This window comes from Spinacia oleracea, chromosome 3 (genome assembly GCF_020520425.1).
Source record: "Spinacia oleracea cultivar Varoflay chromosome 3, BTI_SOV_V1, whole genome shotgun sequence".
Taxonomy (NCBI): domain Eukaryota; kingdom Viridiplantae; phylum Streptophyta; class Magnoliopsida; order Caryophyllales; family Amaranthaceae; genus Spinacia; species Spinacia oleracea.
In genome coordinates, this window is record NC_079489.1 from 15,505,697 (window position 1) to 15,528,266 (window position 22,570).

Below are 22,570 nucleotides of genomic sequence, written 5' to 3' on the forward strand. Positions count from 1 at the left end.
CTCTACGAGTACCATACAAAAAGTCAACGCCCATTCTTGAAGAGTTGTAGTAATGCCGTCCTACACTAAACCCAAGGATGTCCCGCCAATTGACATCCAAGAAAGTCGCCGTGATAGGCGCCGGCGCTTCCGGGCTGGTAGCAGCGCGTGATCTTAGAAAGGAAGGACACAATGTAGTGGTGTTCGAGCTGGTGGTCAGTTGGGCGGTGTTTGGGTTTACTCACCGGAGACTGAGTCAGACCCGCTTGGACTCGATCGTTCATTGTAGTCTCTACAGCTCTCTCCGCACTAATCTTCCTAGAGAAGTTATGGGGTTTCGTGATTTCCCCTTTGTCCGTTCTGGTAATTTCTTCATGCTCTTTGTCTTTTTATTTGTTTTCTCATTTAATTTTGAGATTTAAAATGGGGATTTTGATGCTAAACTTTGTTTGCTATGAATGGTAATTCACCTAATGAGTGATTGAGTGCTTATCTAGCTGGCTTTTCCACCTTAATTCTACAATGTTGCAATGATTGATGTTGGCAATGATTGATATTGGCGATGATATTGGTGGAGTAAGATACACCACCTTTGACCTTCCCCTATTGAGTAGAGTTAGTTTTGTTGTTAATCATGTGACTTAGGCTTCCTTTGGTCGATTGGAAAAGAAATTTCAACTTGAGCTCCATTTGGTTTGACGGAAAACACTTGCATTGAAAAATGATGTTCTATTGAAAACATTGTTCAAGGAGCAAAGCAATTGTATACTTCGTATTAGTTTTCTACAAGAAAGATAGAAAAGGAAAATGGAAGTGAAAGGGATAGGATGGATATATGGGAGGAGTGAAAAAGGAAGGTAAGGAGTGGGCGAGGGCGAGTGAGATGTGGCTTCCATTCCTTACAAAAGAAATGGTTTTCCACTCTTGGGAGAACTATTTCCCACCCCTTTACAACTAAACAAAAGAAAATGGGAAAATGTTTCTCGGAAAAAGGTTTTTCACTTAACCAAACACTCTCCATGGGTCTTCCATGGGAAATGCAATTGAAGATTGGAAATAACTAGACAGCAAAAAATATTGGAAATGGAAGAAAGGAGAGTAAGTGGGGAAGGTAAGGAACGGAGAAGAAAATGTGACATTCCTTCCTTACAAAAAGATATGTTTTCTACCCTTAGGAAAACTATTTCTCATCCCTTTACAAACCAAGCGGAGGAAAATGGAATGATTTCATCCCAACTAACAATATGAGCATGTGTGTTGGTGACCAGTTGACCATAAATACAGACCAGATCTATATTTCACTAGGGCTAGTATGTTACCATGACCAAGATCATCGATGGAGTGCATAATATTTCAAGGATATCAGGGCCAACACGGAAGTGTAGTGCTCCTCATGGAGTCAGATTTATAGGTCTCTCTTAACTTTGTTACTACACTCAGTACTCATTAGTAAAGTAGTAACAGGGTGGAACAAATCTGATATTGCAGCTCATCATGCTTTATTGTAGAGCACTTTTCCTTTGGAGGGGATTTACAAGTTGGTGGACATACAGTGAGAAATAAATCAATGAGTGAACAAGCTGTCCTATATGGCACACACACTCACAATAAGGAGTACAGACTTCAGGTCTTCAGCCTAGTCTCATCTATTTAGAGTAATTTTCATTCCGATACAATCACGTGTAGATTTTTTGAAAAATATACCAATGAAATTATCTCAAACTACCTCACATGTACATTTTGTTCAAATTACTATCTGTAATATTCCTTTTAATAACTACCTTAAAATTTCAGAAATTTAAGATTTTGCTGTCTCTGAATTAACCAGATACTTTTTGTACAACTGGCTGGCGAGACTTTGTTTTTATTTAAATGGTTACCTTAGAAGTCCAAAAGCTTAAGTTTGCTACACTTTATTGGTGCAGTTGACAGATTCTGTTAAGTTGTAGCAAAAATTATGTTTGTGATATACAAAGACGCTTCATAATAATGTTTTTTGTCAAAAGTTGTTATTTATTTGAGAAATGGGAAGGTGATTTTGTTTCTGTTGACATATTGTGAAGACTATAATACATGCATATTGTCATTGATTTCTGGGATTGGTCATCTTACTGGTGGAGGTGCTTGCTTTTTCCCTTACAGGCAAAGCTGACAGAGATTCACGAAGGTTTCCAGTTCACCAGGAGGTGCTGAGATATTTTGAGGATTTTTCTTGTGAGTTTGGACTTGATGAATTAATTCGTTACGAGACAGAGGTTAGCTCTGTCAGGTTGGAGACAGATGGAAAGTGGATGGTGAAACGTAGGAGAATTGGTGGAGATGAGGGCAGTGAAGTGGATGAAATTTATGATGCTGTGGTTATCTGCACTGGACGTTACACTGAACCACAACTTGCTGATAATATTCCAGGTAATTTAGACTAGTTGCTATAATTGGTGCCTTTCAAATCTTTGAAATCTTGCTGATAGTGAATTACAGAGTAAAAGTTTAGGCTTTTATTGTTGTGTACTTGCGTTGTCTCTATGGGGTGAAAGATGATAATCATTTAACCCTAAAGCTCGTAACGCTACTTGAGAAGATGTGTCACACACTCACACTACAGTTAACAATCGGACATGAATGTGAAGAAAATAGGCTGAAGAATCATGAAGCAAGAGTGTTGAATATCTGTAATAAAATTGGTTCTGAAAGTTTTTTTCTAAGTCATTAAAATCACGCAGTTATTGTTGCTAGATATCTCATCTTTACAAATTTATCTTTTGTATGATTGATAATATCTTGCAGGCATTGACCTCTGGCCAGGGAGGCAAATTCATAGCCACAATTATCGTATTCCAGAACCCTATCGAGACCAAGTATGGTACTGATTCATTTTTTTGGTTATTCTGTACATTTTTATAGTTTTAGTTGCCTATACGCGTGAAGTGCAGTGTTTATGCATGTGATTTTTCATTTTGGAGTAGTTGTACATTGGAGTTGATTGCTACATTTGTTGATACTGCTATAAACTCCCTTATGTCTATCCTCAGTTTGACTTATGGTGACAAAATATTCAATCAGGGCTTGGTGGTAGAAAGTATTGGTGGTTTCTGCTGTTATTCTGATCAATGAATATCAACTAACCTTGTTAAGTTATACATCAAAAAGAGAAATGCATATCAATTTTTGTTGCTAAATATAAGTGATAAATCAGTGGACAGTCAATACTTTTCTTTAGGGTTACTGATAGTTTTTCAGTGTGGCGGATAATGATTAAATTCTGATAAGAGAATCTTCCAAGTGCGTGACTGTTGATATGAAGTTATTATTGGCTTTTTTGAGTTGTATAATCTTCTTCCTTCTTTTTCCTGTTTCTGTTAGTCTTGGAATAACTAACCTGCTATCTTGAATGCCTTACTGCTTCGTCAGGTTGTAGTTCTGATAGGGGTTGGATCTAGTGCTGTCGATATCAGTAGGGACATTGCTGGATTGGCCAAAGAAGTCCACGTAACAACTAGATCTGTAACAGCAGGAAGAATGACTAGATTTGGAAACCATCCTGTATATGATAACTTGTGGCTCCATCCAATGGTAAACCAACTCAACTCACTTAGAGGAAGGCCAGCTTCTAATGTGAATACTTCTTTGAAAAGTTCTTTGATTGTCCCAGATGCTATGATAAATTGATAAAACCACCTTCTAATGTGAATATTGCAGATAGAAGAAGCCTATCAAGATGGTCGAGTATTGTTTCAAGATGGGAGTGTGGTCCTTCCAGATGTCATTCTCCATTGCACCGGGTATTTCTTAAATTCCTTCACTAACTTTTACTCTTCATACCCATGTCAGACACTTGACACCCTAACAAGGGTATGAAATCTATACTCGACACTTCAACTTTGAACCAGATACCAATTATGTTGAGCCACATTCAATAGAGGGAAAGAGGAGAAAATATTGTGATATTCGCCAGTTTGAATGTGCTTATAAGTTCTTTGAGATCAGGATTTTCACAAAACTAGCAAAGAAAACCTGAAGTGTGTGTAATCTATGTTACTCGGACTCAGATGAAAGAAAACATGATTTTAGTCCAAAATGAAGTGTCCGGTGTCCTTACCCATGTCCGAGGGTTGAGGATCCGACACGGGTACTTGAGGTAAAATGAAGAGTGCAACTGTGCAAGTAACATAGTGTCTAATTATTACATGAAAACCGCATGCAAAAAGTCTGTCAAACTTTGTTAATTGTTAGAATTGTGACAACATGCTTGTGTCTGAATTTTGAAATCTGATGTGTCTGGCAATTGGATATTTAATTACCCGAACCCAAAACTTGTGTCCGTATTTGACTATCCTAGTAACATAGTAGAGGACAGTCCACAAATTTACAATCTAGAGAATCAATCTCTTAAGTCTTGTTAGAATTGAGGAAATAGGAAGAAGAAAGGAAGAAGAAAGCATGGAAGCCATTGTTAGAGCTTGGTAGCTCGTGAGCTTTGAGAGAGAAAACTAAAGACTACATTTTATTAATTGTGTAACTAATTGAGATAGTACAAAGCTAGAGTATTTATACTAAGTAACAAACTAATTACAAGCTAATGTTCTATACTATGTTATATACTCCAATACCCCCCCTCAAACTGGAGATGGTGTAAACATCTTCAGTTTGAAAGCTTCAAATCAGATTCTTTCATTAACTTTGCACCAAGAACTCCTCATGAACAAGCATAGATGTTGGCCACTGCTGTTGCTGTTGTACCAACTGCTCATATCAAACTGCAACGTCCAATATTGCCTTGAAGAAATGAGCCTCAATGGGTCTCATCAAAAGAATGATCACAATGGATCAATGAAAACTGACATCTTTGGGTCACAAAACTGACCTCTTTGGGTCTCAAAACTGACCTCTTTGGGTCTCAAAATTGACCTCTTTGGGTCTCAAAATTGACCTCTTTGGGTCTCAAAATTGATCTGTTGCTGGAAAAATGAACAAATTTGACCTGATTATACAGGTACTGAACTCCAGATCTGTTGCTGGAAAGAAATGTTGAATCGTGCCAACATTCAAAAAAAAAAAAAAAAACCTCAAACCAAATATGGCAACCAAACATGCCAACAGTCAACACAATCAACCTTCATTATCTGCAGAACAACCATTTCGGAGCAAAGTATCCTCCTCCTTTATTTATCCAGTGCACAGCTAAACTATGCTAAACCAGAGTACCCATGCAAGCGACAAGACCTGTAGTCTTAAACCACACACAACACCAAAAAAATGCTTAGAAAGCCTGCAAGCTGAATTTAGGTGTGACACCTTTGATCGTCCCATGACTGCAAAGAAAGACTTTAGCGCCATGATCAGACAAGTTTTAATAGTGGGGACAGCAGCACGAATCCTCGTATCATCAGTAATGTTAGAATTATCAACCAATGGAACATTCAAAACCACACGAACATATACTCCATTCCCCCTTCAAATCTGCCTCTTTTAGTGTTGATACACTTCTATTTACCTTCACCAGTGTCATCATTCTCACTTACATTTCCAGAAAAGAATCCCATTATTCCTGTAACTCTATTTGGTTTAAAATGGTCACCACATCAAGATGTAATGGGTTTGAGAAACCTGAATCCTATTAGCAAGGTGAATCAAACCTTCTCTAGCCACATTCATCAAAGAAGATGAACTCAATTCTCTCGAATCCATCCAAAGATCGAAATGATTTCAACCAAAAATTATTCCGATTCTCACACAAGAACCAGTAACAAGAAAATGCAATTTGAACAAATGAAATCGGGAATTAAACCCTGGCTTTTCCCTAAAACCTTCAAGAAACTTCTTCGGACCAGAGATTATCTCTACAAGGAGTTGGCTAAAAGAACAGGCCAACCAGTAGAAAATGTTCACCAAGAATCATTTCCAGTATGATACCAAGACACTTATAAGCCTGAGTTAACCTATGGCCTAAGAACTACCCAGATCAAACACTAGAATCGCAAATTACAACCACATCTTAGAACAACACCCATGAATTACTCACACCAAGACTTCAATTAGAACATGTAATATAAAACCCAGAAATTCGGCAACATACATCAATCAAACAAATGCAAGAAAAAAAAAAAAAAAAACTCCAATATCAACACTCTGATATTCTCAACATTGCACAGAATTATCAAGAACTTGCCAAACTCACTGATTCAAGATCATCCGAGTCAACACCAATCAGAAACGACCAAACAATCAACCCAAAGCTATCAACCCATAAATCGAAAAATAATTTGGAGTTTTCAAACCTTGAAGAAGACGACGACGGAAGAGCATTTGCAACCAAATAACGAATTAACCTCCGTTCAGACACGCCGAGGAACACGGAAACGCAAATTTCTTCAAGAATCTATCAGCAATACCAGATTCTTGCAAATAATCGAAAATCTTCAAGAACCCTAGAATTGGGGAAAACTCAAGAATCAAAAAATTGTTTAATTCAAGGTTCTAGAGAAGATTTGTGTGCGAATTTAGAAGATATTAGGGCGAATTAAGACCCTAATTCGTCGAATTTTGACCCAATTCGAGCAAAAATTTCGAAGCAGAAAATTTGGAGAAATTTTGACGAATTAGTAATTTGATTCGAACAGAAGTTTAATGCGGACTTGAAGAGCTGCGATCGTTCCCGCTCTGATACCATGTTAGAATTGAGGAAATAGGAAGAAGAAAGGAAGAAGGAAGCATGGAAGCCATTGTTAGAGCTTGGTAGCTCGTGAGCTTTGAGAGAGAAAACTAAAGACTACATTTTATTAATTGTGTAACTAATTGAGATAGTACAAAGCTAGAGTATTTATACTAAGTAACAAACTAATTACAAGCTAATGTTCTATACTATGTTATATACTCCAATAAGTCTTAACTTCTGATGGACTGATACATCATTCGTCAGGTACAAGCGTCATTTCCCTTTTCTTCATACCGGTAATGTCGTGAATGTTGATGATAATCGTGTGGGGCCGCTGTACAAGCATGTGTTTCCTCCTGCATTAGCCCCAGGGATCTCCTTTGTTGGTGTTCCATCTGTTGTAAGAACTTTTCTGGCGTTAATAGTTTCTACCATTTAGGGGAGATTTGATTTTCAATACTAGATAAAACTGTCTTCTCGAATTTCATGTTAGGATGCCACTTTTTTCCTTTCCGAACTTCAAAGTAAGTGGATAGCAGGCGTTTTATCTGGGCGGATATCACTTCCATCTGAAGAACAGATGATGGAAGATGTTGAAGCCTTCTACTCAGAATTAGAAGCTGAGGGAGTTCCAAAGCGCTACACACATAAGATCGATTATTCTAAGGTACTCCCTCCGTATTTTTTTAAGAGATACACTTGCCTTTTCCGGCCGTATTTATTTAAGAGATACACTTGCCATTTTTAGTAACTTATCAACCCCACCATCTAATTAAATAATACATCTAATATACCCTATCACCCACCATCCTATTAAACAAATATTTTCATAAACCCACCCCACCCTCCACCCACCAAAATGACATGGTCCCCACATATTTAATTATTAAAATATCTATCCAACCCCACTTGCTTTATTATTTTATTTCATTCAATTATTCTTCTTAATACCCGTGCCCGACCAAGTGTGTCTCTTAAAAAAATACGGAGGGAGTAAATTTTACTCAATAAGAATAGTTTTCCTTCAATACTTACATTCACGTACAAACTAGCTAAGAAACATTGACAGAAAAATTAATAAAAATAGAAAAGGACTTGTTATACTCTGAAGTTTATACTTAATTAGTTGAGAGCTATGCAAGCAGTAGTGTATCAGCAATTATGAATTATAATGTCTTTCTGAGTGTTCTAAGTTCTAACCTTGTTTTGAATTAGTAAGTACAGAACACTTGACAATGATTTGATTAATGGTTTTGCTTCAAAAGAGCTGTGTCTTGTTTCATAAAAATGTAAATCCCGTTTTGTAATATAATATAAATAAAATAAACAATACATATTAAGAAGATGAATGTAGCTGAGATGCGTATGTTAAGTGGACAATTTGAGTTGAATGTTGGATTTCTACACAGCGAGTATGTGGGCCATATGAATACGAGGATTGGGTTGCTGGAGAATCGGGCTACCCTCTCACAGAAGAATGGAGGAAGAATATGTATAGAAGGACAGGAGTCCGCATGTTTAAACAAACAGAGACTTATCGTGATGAATGGGATGACCAACACTTGGTCTTGGAAGCGCATCAACATTTTATGCAACAAAAGGTCTTGTGTGCAACAGGTGCACATTAATATTAATGTGCACCAAGTTGTCACACGTGTGAACGGAGTAAACAAAACGCGCAGGAAAAAAAGAAAGAAAGAAATAATCACGCAAAGAAAGAAAGAGGAGAGAGAAAACGCTCACAAAAAAAATCGCAGAAAAATCGAAATCGAGAAGGAAGGAAGGAAGAAGGAAGAAGGAAGAAGGAAGGAAGAAGAACGCAATCGAAATCGATCAAAATAGGAGAGAGAAACAACAAAAACGATCGAAAACGAGAAGGAAGAAGGAAGAAGGACATTGAAATCCAAACTGAAGAGAAGGAAGAAGAACGCAATCGAAATCGAGATCGAAATTGTGAAATCAATATCTAATGGAAAACCTAATTAGGAGTGTGATTCAATCCACTCAAAGAATTCAAGTTCCTGTTGAACCAGATATTCAAGATGCAACAATGGAGGACGTTCTCAACAATTGCATCGAAAACAATGCTTTGGCACAGGAACGTGAAGAAGGGGAGACAATGGAAGCTGAAGAACAACATACTATTTCTGATTTTGAAGGTATGAATAATTAATTATATGTTTGAAGTTAAAGTTATGGTTATAAATGTAAAAGTTAGGGATATTCCTGTTAAAGTTAGGTAAATCCGTAAATGTGTTGATTTGGCTGAAGTATTGGTGTTTGAAAAACTTACAGATATCAAAGTTAAAGTTTAGGTATTCAGAGTAAAAGTTAAGTAAGTAAAATGTAAAGTTATAGTTATGCATAAAAGTTATAGTTTATACGTTCAAAGTTAAAGTTATAGTTATGAATGAAAAAGTTAGAGATATTCCTGTAAAAGTTATGTAAATGTGTTGGTTTGGCTGAAAAATAGGTGTTTGAAAAAGTTACAGATATCAAAGTTAAAGTTGAGGTTTTTAGAGTAAAAGTTAAGTATTGAAATGTAAAGTTTAGAATATTTGCTTAGATTTTAAACATGATTTTAATAAAGAATTTACATGGTTTTATGCATAAAAGTTATAGTTTGATGCATAAAAGTTAGCCTTGTTTAAATAGATATAAGGCTTGTTTTAGTAAAAGTTATAGTGTTATCCATAAAAGTTAGACTTATTGTTGTAAAAGTTACAGTTTTATGCGTAAAAATTAGGCTTGTTTTAGTAAAAGTTAGCCTTGTTTTAGTAAAAGTTAAAGTTCTATGCATAGAAGTAAAACTTGTTTTAGTAAATGTTGGCCTTGTTTTAATAAAAGTTATAGTATTATGCGTAAAAGTTAGGGTTTAATAATAAAAATTTTTGCTGATTTTTGGTAATTGCAATAACAGAACCGGATCAAGATATTGTTGGAACACTGATGGGATACACTGCTGAAACAGTGGAGGAACTTCTAGGTTTCTACGAAAAACATGCTAGTGAGGTTGGGTTTTCCATAAGGAAAGGAAACACGAGATTCAAAGTTGGGACAAGAATCGTGCTTGAAAAGACATATGTTTGTTCAGCAGCAGGAGTAACAAACAAAGGAAAGAACAAAAAGAAAAAAGTGCAAACAGTTGTTCCTGTGGTTCCTGTGGTGCCCAAAAAAGAGAGAAAACCAAGGCAAGTTTCGATCACGAGAACTCAATGTAGGGCTTGCTTGAGAGTGAAAATGAATTCTGAAGGCAGATATGAGGTTGTTAATCATGTGATAATGCACAACCATGATTTAACTAGAAGTCAATGGCACTACTTGCATAGATCTGAAAGGCAAATAACGGAAGAGAAGAGGGAGGCAATTGAAACTATGCAAAAATCTGGTAATAGTTACATTTTGATAGTTAAACTTTTATGTTCTGTGTAAAAGTTATTGTTTTGATACTCATCCTTTTGTTACTGCAATCACCTTCTAAGATGAAAAAAGTTGGAAATATAAAAGTCACACTCATCTCAGTTAAAATTAAGCTTTTTAAAGTAAAAGTTAGGTTAGGGTAGAATGAGAACTGTCTTTAACTTTGACAACAATTTCCTTAACTTTAACCTACATAACCACAACTTTAACACAAAAATTAACTATAAGGTGTTAAAGTTAAGTTAATGACAATTAAAGTTTTAGAAGTTAAAGTTAAGCTTTTTAAAGTAAAAGTTAGGTTAGAGTAGAATGAAGACTGTTTTTGACTTTGACAACGATTTCCTTAACTTTAACCTAAATAACAACAACTTTAACAAAGAAAATTAACTATAAGGTGTTAAAGTTAAGTTATTGACAATTAAAGTTTTAAAAGTTAAAGTTAGCCTTTTTGTACTAAAAGTCAGGTCTGAAGAAGTAAAAGTTAAACATTTTGCCGAAACTATTATTTTATTTACATTCTTTTATGCTCAATTGACAGGTCTGTCATCCACGGCTTCCTTTAACTACATGGCAATTGAAGCTGGAGGTGAAGAAAATTTGGGACACTCGAAGAAAGACCATCTAAATTACTGCACGAGGTTAAAAATGAAGCAAATAGAAGGAGGTGATGCACAAGCAGTAACTGACATAATGTATTTAGAGCTTGAAGGTGACCCAAACTTCTTTTTTAGATTTAGATTGGATGAAAAAGGTAAATTGAGGAGTTTGTTTTGGAGGGACTCTATGATGATGGAAGACTATGGAATTTTTGGAGATATAGTGGTTTTTGACACAACGTATAGAACAAACAGGTATAACCTAATTTGTGCTCCAATAGTTGGAATAAACAACCACTGGAACAATTGCATGTTTGGTTGTGCATTCATAGGAGATGAAAAGATTGAGTCGTTTGTGTGGCTTCTACAAACTTTCAAAAAGTCAATGGGGGGAAAAAGTCCAATATCAATCTTTACAGATCAAGATGCAGCAATGAACAATGGCATCAATCAGGTAAAAATCCAAGATTTATCCTTTTCAGAGTCCTTAACTTTAACTTCATATTCCTCAACTTTAAGTTCATAGTCCTTAACTTTAACTTCCAAATCTTTAACTTTAAGTTCAGAATCCTTAACCTTAAATTTAGAAATCTTAACTTTAATTTTAGAATCCTAAAGTTTAAATTTAGAATACTTAACCTTAACTTTAGGATCCTTAACTTTAACTTTAACTTTAAAATTCTTAACTTTAATTTCAATATTCTTAACTTTAACTTCAAAAATCTCAACTTTTAACATTGAGTTGTATATGCAGGTCTTTCCAGATTCAAGACACAGATTATGTGTATGGCATTTGCATCAGAATGCTATTACCAGATTTGGGGCATTGAAACGAGATCCAACTTTTAAGAAGACATTCAACTATTGCTTGTATAAGTGTGTCACAGTAGTTGAATTTGAAACCAATTGGAGATCAATGCTGCAACAATATGAGCTGATAGGGGAAGAGTGGTTTACAAATGTATACGATTTGAGAGAAAAATGGTGCCCTGCGCTAAGCAAAGACTTCTTTTCAGCTGGGATTTTGTCTTCACAACGAAGTGAAAGCACTAATCACGCCATCGGATTTAGAGCAAACAGAACAACCAGTTTAACTGATTTCTATAGATTGTTCAAAGGTACAATACAACGTTGGAGAAGTACAGAAAAGCAAGCTGAATTCTCTTGTAGTAAATCGGTTCCATCCTCGGCTTTACCACTATCTGGATTGTTGAAACATGCATCAGAAGTTTACACGTTGTCACTATTCAGAGACTTTGAGGAGGAATTTGGATATTCAATTGCAACAACAGCAAAATTAATTTGGAAACAAGGTAAATATCAGAATTTAAAGTTAGTCTTTTTACTGTAAAAGTTATGCCTTTTTTTAATAAAAGTTGATAAACTGAAATATAAAGTTTATTAACTTTTAATTCACCAGGGCTAACTTTTATACATATTTTCATAACTTTAAGTAAAAAGTTTAGGTTTTTTGTTTTAAAAGTTAAGATTTTGAAAAAGTTTAGGCATCTGAAGTTAAAGTTTAGAATTCTGAAGTTAAAGTTAGGTTTTTTGTTTTTAAAGTTATGTAACCTGAAAAATTAAGTTTCATAACTTTAAGTACACCAGGCTAACTTTTATATTGATTTTCCTAACTTTAAAACATGGTACTACTAATGCAGAAAATACTGAGTTCTATGTTGTGTCCATTGATGAAGAACCTTGGTCTGCACAGAGAGTAACATACATCCACGAGAGCCAAATAGTATCATGTACGTGTAAAAACTTTGAAGCTTCAGGATGGTTGTGCTACCACTGCATTAGGATATTGCACCTTCATTCGGTTAACCGGATTCCAGAACAGTACATCAAAAAGAGGTGGACAAAATCTGCCAAGTCATCAGTTTGGAACAAATTAGAAAATGAAAAACCAGAAGAGGTGCAGTACACACCTTGGCGCCAAACCATGGCTAGGAAATACTACAACCTTATCTTGAAAAGCCAATCAAATGAGGAGACAAGAACCCTTATGGAGGATGGTTATGCCGCTAGTGTGTCTCTGGTTGATGAACTTCTAGCGTCATTAAATGTTTCAAACACCGACGACGCTTCAACCACAGAAACAAGTGCAACAGCAGCACCTGAAACAAGTGCAACAGCAGCACCTGAAACAAATGCAACAGCAGCATATGAAACAAACTCAGCACCAGCAGGTAAAAGTTAATTGTTTTTTGGTTAAAGTTAAGATATTCCCTGTTAAAGTTAAGTTAGAGATGATGAAAGTCTGTCTTAACTTTAGAATAAATTTCATAACTTTAACATACAGAACTACAACTTTAAACCAAAAAAACTATAATGTGTGAAATAAAAACAGATTGGAACTCACATTTTCTTAAAAAGGAAAATATGTAAAAGTTACAATTTTATAAGTAAAAGTTAGGGTTTTATATGTTAAAGTTTGGGTTTTATAAGTAAAAGTTATGATACAGTATGTTAAATGTTTGTAGGTACTCATGCAACAACAAGTGATACAAGTGTACAACAAGCAACAAGTTCTGAACCTGCAACAAACACAGCAACTGAACCTCCTATGGTGTTGGATCCTGAACGTTGCACAACAAAAGGAAGGAACAAAAGACCACGAGGACCATTTGTCAAAAAGAAGAAGGGAAAAACTGCAGCGCCTCCAACAGCAGACTTTGGAACAATAACTCCAAATTTGAGATTATTTTTATTCTTTTAATGTTTTATATCAAAAATAGAATTTAATTTTTTCTTAAAGTTAAAGTTAAGGTTTATGAAGTTAAAGTTTAACATTCTGAAGTTAAAGTTTACTAGACTTGAGAACTTAGTAAAAGTTTCTTTACATTGAAAGTTTGAATATATACATTAAAATTTAGTGAAGTATAATATTTCTCTGAAGTGTATATATCTTTTAATCTGTCTTTTGTTCAAAAATGTAAAAGTTGGATTTATATATTAAAAGTCAGGCTAGATATAGTAAAAGTTGAGGTATATTTGCTTAACTTTTAGCATTAAATTAACAACTTCTAATATGTTACGTAACTTTTTCTAAACATCGCCAAAACCCATGTTACTTGGACTGACTTGGATACGTGTCCAAGTGTCTAAGATAAATTGTGAATTTTTTTTTCGGATTTAAGTTGAAAATAAAGTTTCAAAGTGCATGGATACTTAACGTACAATGAAGAATTGAAGTTATATACCAAAAACCAATATTATACTTAAAGTTGAGAGTTTTGTACTTAAAGTTACCCTTTTTGTAATAAAAGTTAGATAAACTAATATTAAATTTTCTTAACTATTTCAATAACAGGGCTAACTTTAATTGTGATAATCTTAACTTTAAGCATAGAATCAACAACTTTAAATACATGTTTCAGAATCCTAAACTTTAACTTTAGAACCCTCAACTTTAACTCAATTATCCTAAACTTTAACTTTAGAACCCTCAACTTTAACTCAATTATCCAAAACTTTAACTACAGAATCCTAAACTTTAACTTTAGAACCCTCAACTTTAACTCAATTATCCTAAACTTTAAGCCTAAACTTTAACTTTAGATCCCTCAACTTTAACTCTAAAACCCTAACTTTAACTCTATAATCCTCAACTTTAACTTAATTATCCTAAACTTTAACAGCAGAATCCTAAACTTTAATTTTAGAACCTTCAACTTTAACTCTAAAACCCTAACTTTAACTCTATAATCCTCAACTTTAACTCAATTATCCTCAACTTTAACTCAGAATCCTAAATTTAACTTTGGATTCCTTAACTTTAACTTCAAATGCCTAAACTTTAACTTTAAAATCTAAAACTTTAAGTTCAAAAACATTAATTATAACTTCAGACTCCAAAACTTCAACTTCAGATGCTTAAACTTTAACAACAGAATCCTAAACTTTAACTTAAGAACCCTCAACTTTAACTAAATTATCCTAAACTTTTACAGAAACTGAACATTACCAAAAACCAATATTATTCTTAAAGTTGATCTTAACTATAACAATAACAGGGCTAACTTTAATTATAATATTCTTAACTTTAACCATAGAATCAACAACTTTAAAAATACATGTTTCTATGTTCTACTGAACATCACCAAAAACCAAAATTATATGCCATATATACACAAAAATGGCATTATACTCTAGAGAAATATTTTTGTGAAAATGTAAAAGTTAAGATTATTGTACTTAAAGTTTTGATGAACTTTAAAACTAATATTAAAATTTCATGCTGCAGGTTTCTTTGCCGTCCGTTTGGTAGGAGCTTGCTTCTTCTCTGGTGGTCCTACATTTTCGGGGGCAGATGCATCTGCTACATTCCTTTTAAGACGTTTTCTTGAAGTAAAAGTCTTCAACGGTTGTTTGTTGCCCTCTGCCGCATTATCATTCACATCTGCCACATTGTTATTCATCTCTGCCATATTACCCTCTGGTTTCTCGTTCTCATTGGCATTCTCCTGTGCAATTTTACCCTCTGGTTTCTTGTTCTCATTGGCATTCTCCTCTGCTTTCTTTTCAACTTTCTTCTCCTTTTTGGCAGCTTCTTTCTTCAACTTCCTATCGTCTGCCAATTTTTGCTTCCTCCTGGTTACCACATGTGGATAGACATCTACTCGTTTGGAATTGAAATCAGCAAGTTTATTGAGAACTTCTGCCCGTTTGTCATTCATGTCAGATAACACAAGTGTGGCACATATTTCGGCACGCAGAACAATCCTTTTACTGGGCTGTATTGTTTGAAAAAAAAAAGAATAACATTATCAACATCATTTTAAATTCCAAAATAAATAAGGCTAATAAAAGTTAAGCAAATTGCTGTAAAAGTTAGGAATTTTGACTTAAAAGTTATGATTCGAAAAAATTCTAACCTCTTTCAAATCAGGACAGCTACATTTGATTCCTTCAAATGTCAACATACTAATCATTGTATAAATTCCACAGTCAAGGTCAGAACCTTTTGCAGTCTTCCAATCAAACTCAACCTCCTCCATGGGGTACGTTCCAATATCACCTTCATGATTATTGCCTCTATCATCAAGGAAAGTACCCAGGAGATCACACTGAAAACAATATTAAACACATTTATTGGTTTGTAATAGAAAAAAGAAAGTTGAACCGGTAATTCAACATTCTTAAATTGACTAGAGGTAATTACCAGAACTGTTGAAAAATTTTCCAACTCAATGATTTGAGCTTCATCATACACAAGATTGTCCACGTGTTGCATCGTTTTGGTTTTCAAATACAACACAAATAGGAAAAAGTGGTGTTCTCGAAAAAGTGGTGTTCTCGAAAAAAAGGAACAAAAACCTACAAAAACAAAACATATTGTGATGTTAATAGATACACAAAAACTTAAACTAGTGAAAGTAAACTTTAACTTCAGAATCCTAAACTTTAACTTTGGATACCTTAACTTTAACTTCAAATGCCTAAACTTTAACTTTAAAATCTTAAACTTTAAGTTCAGATACCTTAATTATACCTTCAGACTCCAAAACTTTAATTTCAGGTCTAAACTTTAACAACAGAATGCTAAACTTTAACTTTAGAACCCTCAACTTTAACTCTAAAATCCTCAAATTTAACTCAATTATCATAAACTTTAACTTCAGAAACCTTAACTTTAAATTTAGAATCCTTAACTTTAACTTCAGAAAAATTTAATGTTAGAAGTTGAATTTTAGGATTCTAAACTTAAAGTTAAGGTTTCTGAAGTTAAAGTTAAGGATAATTAAGTTAAAGTTGAGAATTTTAGAACCCTCAACTTTAACTCTAAAATTCTCAACTTTAACTCAATTATGGTAAACTCTAACTTCAGAAACCTTAACTTTAACTTTAGATCCTAAACTTTAACTTCATAAAACTTGACTTTAAATTTAGAATCCTTAATTTAATTTTGAGGTGATGCCAAGTAATAACTGACCAGATCAACACAGGTGATGTCAAAGCCATTGTTGTGAATATCAATCCACTCTTTCCAACAAATTAGAAGTTGATCCATAGCAGCCTCGTTAGTTGAATCTTGCCAAAGAAGTTCCAAAATTTCCTACAAGGGAAAACAAACAAATTAGTACAACACAAACATTTCCTAAAAATACGTTAACTTTTACTAAACTACTACACAATTTAAGAAACTCACACTTTGGCGGACACCAAAACAGAATTTTGAAGGCGGTGAGGCATGCTGCATTTCATTTGCATTTATCATTAATGCCCAACACTCAATAATAGACAAATAGATCTCTTGATCTTCAGCAAGTGACAACATATCCTCTCTTTCAATCATATGTACGGTATCAAACCAGACCAAAGTTTCCCTAAAAAAAAAAAAAGTTAAGATTTATTAAGTTAAAGTTAAACCTTTTGTACTTAAAGTTAGGACAATTAAAACACTTACTCAACCTTCACTACGACAGGATCATCCAGAAGGCAATAATCAGCAACTTCTTGATACAACTCGGGCAAACGTTTCATGTTCCTCTTGTAGAAACGCATGAAATGTCCGACAAGGAATGGTTCAGTGTTAACCTTTCCACATGGAATTCCAATTTTAGGCTTGCCATCAGTGAAAGAAGAGTGTATAATGGAATGATAACCGACAGTAGGCTCGTAAACTTTTAATTCTTTTGGAGCAGTTTCAGCACTTGCAAGAGGTTCAACACTTGGAAGAGGTTCAACAATTGGAAGAGGTACAACCAGCTGCTCAGATAAGCTTGGCTGTACATCAACCTCCAAAGTTGCGCCTGTAGTAGAATAAATGATTCCTTATCATTTAATGTGAAAAGGTTAAAGTTTTTTTAGATATTTCTAAGTTTTGAACATATAGTAAACTGAAATAGAGTAAAGTTGCACCTTGATTGGTCTGCTGAGCTGGATCAGTGGTAGCATCAACAATACGAGGTTCTTCACACTGTACAGCAGTCTTGTTAGCAGTTTCATTGACATTAATTTCATCAAGAACTCCTTGGATCTTTTTATTTGGACTATCATCTTGAGGTATAGCATTAGGTTTTCCATCACAATATATGTTCTCCAAACCTCCTGGCATAGACTGAACTGAAACTACCATCTCAGCCAATTCTTGCATCATGGCATAATACCTTGGATCCAAATCATCATCCGGCAGCGATGGAGATGAACGTCGCCTCAGTGCTGCTACAGCTTCAAGTTGTTTCAAATGAAAATTTGAAACAATTTCCAAGTTCCTCTTCATTCTCAAAAACTCCGCATGCATTTCCTTCAAGATTCGGGAAAAGTTAGACTTTTTGAATTAAAAGTTAGACTTTTGAACTTAAAAGTTAGACTACTGAAACCTAAACTTTAACTTCAGAAACCATAACTTTAAATTTCGAATCCTTAACTTTAACTTTAAAATCCTAAACTTTCAAGTTCAGAATCCTTAACTTTAACTTTAATATCCTAAACTTTAAGTTCAGAATCCTTGAAACAATTTTAGAATTCTAAACTTGAACTTTAGGATCCTTAACATTAACTTCAAAATCCTCAACTTTAACATTAAAGTCCTTAACTTTAAATACATAATCCTTAACTTTAACTTTAGAATCCCTAACTTTAACTTCAAAATCCTCAACTTTAACATCAAAGTCCTTAACTTTAAATACATAATCCATAACTTTAACTTTAGAATCTTTACCTTTAACTTTAGAATCAAATCTCAAAACTAGAATAAAAAATTTAATAAAAGAGAAATAACTATAAAAATGTTGAGAAGAAACTTACATCAGTTGAAATTGATTGAATTGCTGAATTTGACAATTGCCCATCAGGAATGACGAACCGTATATGGTTCTCATCATCGTTCACAGCATCATGCCTACCACAAATCTTGGCAAAACCTTCTTCAAAACCCAACTTTTGACAAACAGGGTAGGTCACTGTATTTAATAAACCACTGCCAAAGCAAGCTGAATCCTTTTCCAAAACAAGCCTTTCATGAATTTTAGTACCAGACCAATGCTTCATCAACGGAAGACTACAACTCTCTGCAATGCCTCTAAATTGAAGGCGATGAAAATAGACAACTTGTAAAACCCATAAACAACCACCAACGTTACCCTGGCAGCCTGAAGTTTTATGCTTCCTAATAGCCCGACAAAGTCTCTCATGGACATATCCATACCAATCAAGATTCTTTATTTCATCTACATCCTCAAGAACTTTAACTAAACCCAAATCAGCAGTCCTATTAGCTATAGGAGCTAAGAAAACAGAGAATGCAAACATCACAAATATTCGCTTGAACATTTCTCCACCTTCCACTAATTCACCCATCTTAATCTCCAACAGACGCAATGGAATGGTTGCATTTTTTTTAACTTTAAAGTAGTCTCTCCACTGATTTTTCAAACCTACATCCTTAGTCCTAGTGCTGCTATCTACAATAGGATTGTCAGAATGTAATGGGAGAAGAAACACATCATGCACATCACATGGACTAAATATGAATTCCTTTCCAGCTTCAATTTTAAACAACCAACTAACAGGATCAAAATGATCAATCAACCAGGGAAATAATGTTGTATCTAACTTAGAAGTTTGCGTAGGTAAAGATAACAACCAACCGAATCCAATTTCTGAAACAGACTTAATTTGATTTGAATTGAATGTTTCTATGACAGCTAACAAAGCAGTTGGTCTACACTGGGTAGTCAAGTTTGAAGTACTGCAACCCCCATCCAAGCTGAAAAAAAGTTAAACAGGTAAAAGTTAGACTTTTAGCAGTTAAAGTTTGGTTATTAACAGTAAAAGTTATGTTTCTGATGATGGAAGAATTTCTTAATATTTACAACAAATACCATAACTTTAACCTACATAAGTACAACTGTAATATTTAAAAGGAAAAAGTTGACTTTTAGCAGGTAAAGTTAGGAGAAAAAAGTCAAAATCCTTAACTTTATACTTAGAAATCTTGTTTGTAAGATTTGACTTTAACATCAAAATCCTCAACTTTAACTTCAAAATCCTTAACTTTAACTTCAAAATCCTCAACTTTAAGTTCAGAATCCTTAAACTTTAAATTTAGAAATCTTAACTTTAACTTTAGAATCCTAAACTTTTAATTTAGAATCCTTAACTTTAATTTCAAAATCATAAACTTTAACTTTAGGTTCCTTAACTTTAACTTTAAAATTTTTAAGTTTAACTTCAAAATTCTCAACTTTGAACTTCAAAAATCTTAACATTAACTACAAAATCCTTAACTTTAACGTCAAAATCCTCAACTTGAAGTCCAGAGTCCTTAAAACTTTAATTTCAAAATCATAAACTTTAACTTTAGGATTCTTAACTTTAACTTTAACTACAAAATTCTTAACTTTAACTACAAAAATCTCAACTTTAACTTCAGAGTCCTTAACTTTATAAAACAACTTTAACACAGAAAAGTTCAAATTGAGAAATAAAACAAATTGTAAAACTCACATCTGGACATCATTTTCAGCATCAACAGGAACATTAGCATCAACCTCAGCCTTAATCCTTGCCTTCTTCCCTTTGATTTTTATTTCAACCAACTCACTCTTAACCATTACTTTCTTCTCCATGACTCCCGGCTTCTTCTTCCCTTTGCCTGTCGGTTTAACCAAGCCAGCATTAACATCCTCGTCCTCGTCCTCGTCCCCGTTCTCATCCTGTTCCCAGTTCTCGTCCTGGTCCTCATCAGTATTAACATCCTCATCATCTTCATAAACAACATCGTCATCATCGTCATCATATTCAATATTTTCTGAATCTGGATATTGAATGTCATCATCTTCTTGTAAAATCTCCTTCACATTAACAGTTTTACTTCTCGGCATGATTCAATGATGTCAAAAATCACTGCAAAAGTTAAACTCCCATTAGATGAAAAATTTGTAAATATAAAAGTAATAGATTTAACTGTTAAAGTTAAGATATTAATAGAAAAGTTAAGTCTTAAATGATTGAAAACTGTCTTAACTTTTATGCCAATTTCCATAACTTTAATATATAAAACTATAACTTTAACACAACAAAGTACAACAGTGAAATAAAACAGACTGAAAGACTCAATTTAGTTGTAGAAAGGTAAAAACGTGAAAGTTAGACTACTACCAATTAAAGTTAAGTTATTCACAGTTAAAGTTAACTCAATTATCCTAAACTTTAAGTCAATTATCCTAAACTTTAACTACAAAACCTCAAATTTAACATTAGAACCCTCAACTTTAACATTAGAACCCTCAACTTTAACTCTAAACCCTCAACTTTAACTCAATTATCCTAAACTTTAACTACAGAATCCTAAACTTTAATTTTAGAACCCTCAACTTTAACTCTAACACCCTAACTTTATCTCTATAATCCTCAACTTTAACATCAGAAATCTTGCAACTTTGATACAGATTCAATGATTCACGTGCTTGCAACTTTGAATACAAAAGTTCTTCACTATTAGGTGAATAACCTTAACTTATTAACAGATTTATAAACTTTGACATTTATATAACATAAATTAAAGCACAAAATTGAAATCGCAGCAAAGGAACAAAATCGCAGCAAAGAAGTTATCTGTGCAAAGGAACAAAATCGCAGCAAAAACAAACGATCGTGAAGAAAAACCTAAATCAAAACACACAAATACAAATTCGAAACAACACAAACAAAACGCGACATAATTGGAAAAATAATTCAAGTAGAACAACTAAAATAATTAAACTTAATTATCAAAATACGAAAAATCAAAGAAAATAGGTAGAAAACTAACCTGGATGAACTGTCGAGGTAAATGTAGCAAAATCGCGAAGAAATTGCAGAAGAAATTGCAAGAAGTTGCGGTTGAAATGCAGAAGAGAGAAATCGCGGTTGAAATCGCGAAGAAATCGCGCTTGAAATCGCAGCAGAAATCGCAGAAGAGGGAGAGAGGAGAGAGAAAAGAGAGAACTGGGAAGATGAATGAAGATCAACTGACTTTCCCAGAAATTGCGTTTCACTTGTTTCACTTCACACGTGGGAATTATTTTGAGTTGCCTAATATGGGCTTGGTGTACATTAATTTATTGTACACCCATTTTAAACAAGATTTTGTGTTTATGCAATATGCTTGTCTGCTCAAGCCAGGCCCGTAATAACAACAAAACTTGCTGTTTGTTTCTTTCATGTAAAAAAAATGCTCCGTACTTCGTTTTAATCTTTTAATTCACAATTGTGTTCTTACTATGGGCCCAAATTGTCGTGAGTACCTTTCTCCTACTATTCCACCACGTCAAAACGGTCTTTTATGCTTTTTATTAAAATAAAATAACATTAGTTTTGTAAAAAATAACATGGAAGATAAAATGACATATTTATAGAAAAATAACATAGGTTTAAAAGTGTTTGTCTCTAAATTTTAAACATTTTATGTTCAACTTTGCGTCAAATTTGGATATTAATGGACTGAAAATCTGATATGTGGTTTAAAAGAGAAAAAAGTTAAAGGTTGAAGAAAAAGAAAATGGACAAAGTAGGGTACTCTCGGATAAAACAAAAATAACGTAAGGTTTATAAAATATACTCCGTAACATAAATCTAAGGAAAATAACATCATGCTATGTTTGGATACCAGAATTTCAAAATCGGGTAACGAATTTTATCAAGTCGGGTTGATTGCGGTTGTTATTGAGTAAATTGGTTTTGGATTGCTATTGGATTTGATGTACGTTCGGTGCAGCTAAAAGTTATCAGATGCCAATCGAGTTACGGGTCTTCTTGGGTTGCTCGATGGTTCGGATCCGGGACTTTAATTCACCAGTTAAATCGAATTTCAAGTCAACAATGTATCGATTTGGGTTGATTTTGGCCTGCCTATTTCTCGGGTATACTCGGTTCGGATGTCAGTCAATTTTTCTGATTGCTTCACTTTTTGACAATCCAGTAATTGCTACCG

General features: G+C 34.0%; 2 protein-coding genes across 2 annotated transcripts; one reads left to right on the top strand and one right to left on the bottom strand.

Annotated features, from left to right (window-relative positions):
- LOC110779459 (uncharacterized) lies at positions 1-13,548 on the top strand. The gene is given in 12 exon segments (XM_056838903.1): positions 1-186; positions 189-255; positions 257-342; positions 2,122-2,388; positions 2,764-2,834; positions 3,388-3,549; positions 3,676-3,758; positions 6,896-7,031; positions 7,125-7,298; positions 11,402-11,960; positions 12,309-12,839; positions 13,134-13,548. Coding segments are annotated over 12 exon segments (2,481 nt in total). The 5' UTR covers positions 1-77; the 3' UTR covers positions 13,370-13,548.
- A 3,507-nt stretch (positions 13,549-17,055) lies between these two features.
- LOC110789082 (uncharacterized) lies at positions 17,056-21,457 on the bottom strand. The gene is made up of 5 exons (XM_056838851.1): positions 21,410-21,457; positions 20,104-20,502; positions 18,403-19,363; positions 17,515-17,899; positions 17,056-17,405 (listed from the first exon to the last, which is right to left on the bottom strand). The coding sequence occupies exons 2-5, from the start codon at positions 20,478-20,480 to the stop codon at positions 17,056-17,058; spliced, it is 2,073 nt and encodes a 690-aa protein (XP_056694829.1). The 5' UTR covers positions 20,481-20,502; positions 21,410-21,457.
- Positions 21,458-22,570: the final 1,113 nt, after the last annotated feature.

What these genes read in the sequence shown, in the direction of transcription:
- LOC110789082 (XM_056838851.1), bottom strand. Translation starts at nt 20,480, where the DNA reads ATGCCGAGAAGTAAAACTGTTAATGTGAAGGAGATTTTACAAGAAGAT. An exon ending in GCTGAAAATGATGTCCAGAT is followed by an intron (nt 19,364 to 20,103) that starts GTGAGTTTTACA and finishes ACTTTTTTTCAG; the next exon opens with CTTGGATGGGGGTTGCAGTA. An exon ending in TTCAATCAATTTCAACTGAT is followed by an intron (nt 17,900 to 18,402) that starts GTAAGTTTCTTC and finishes CGAATCTTGAAG; the next exon opens with GAAATGCATGCGGAGTTTTT.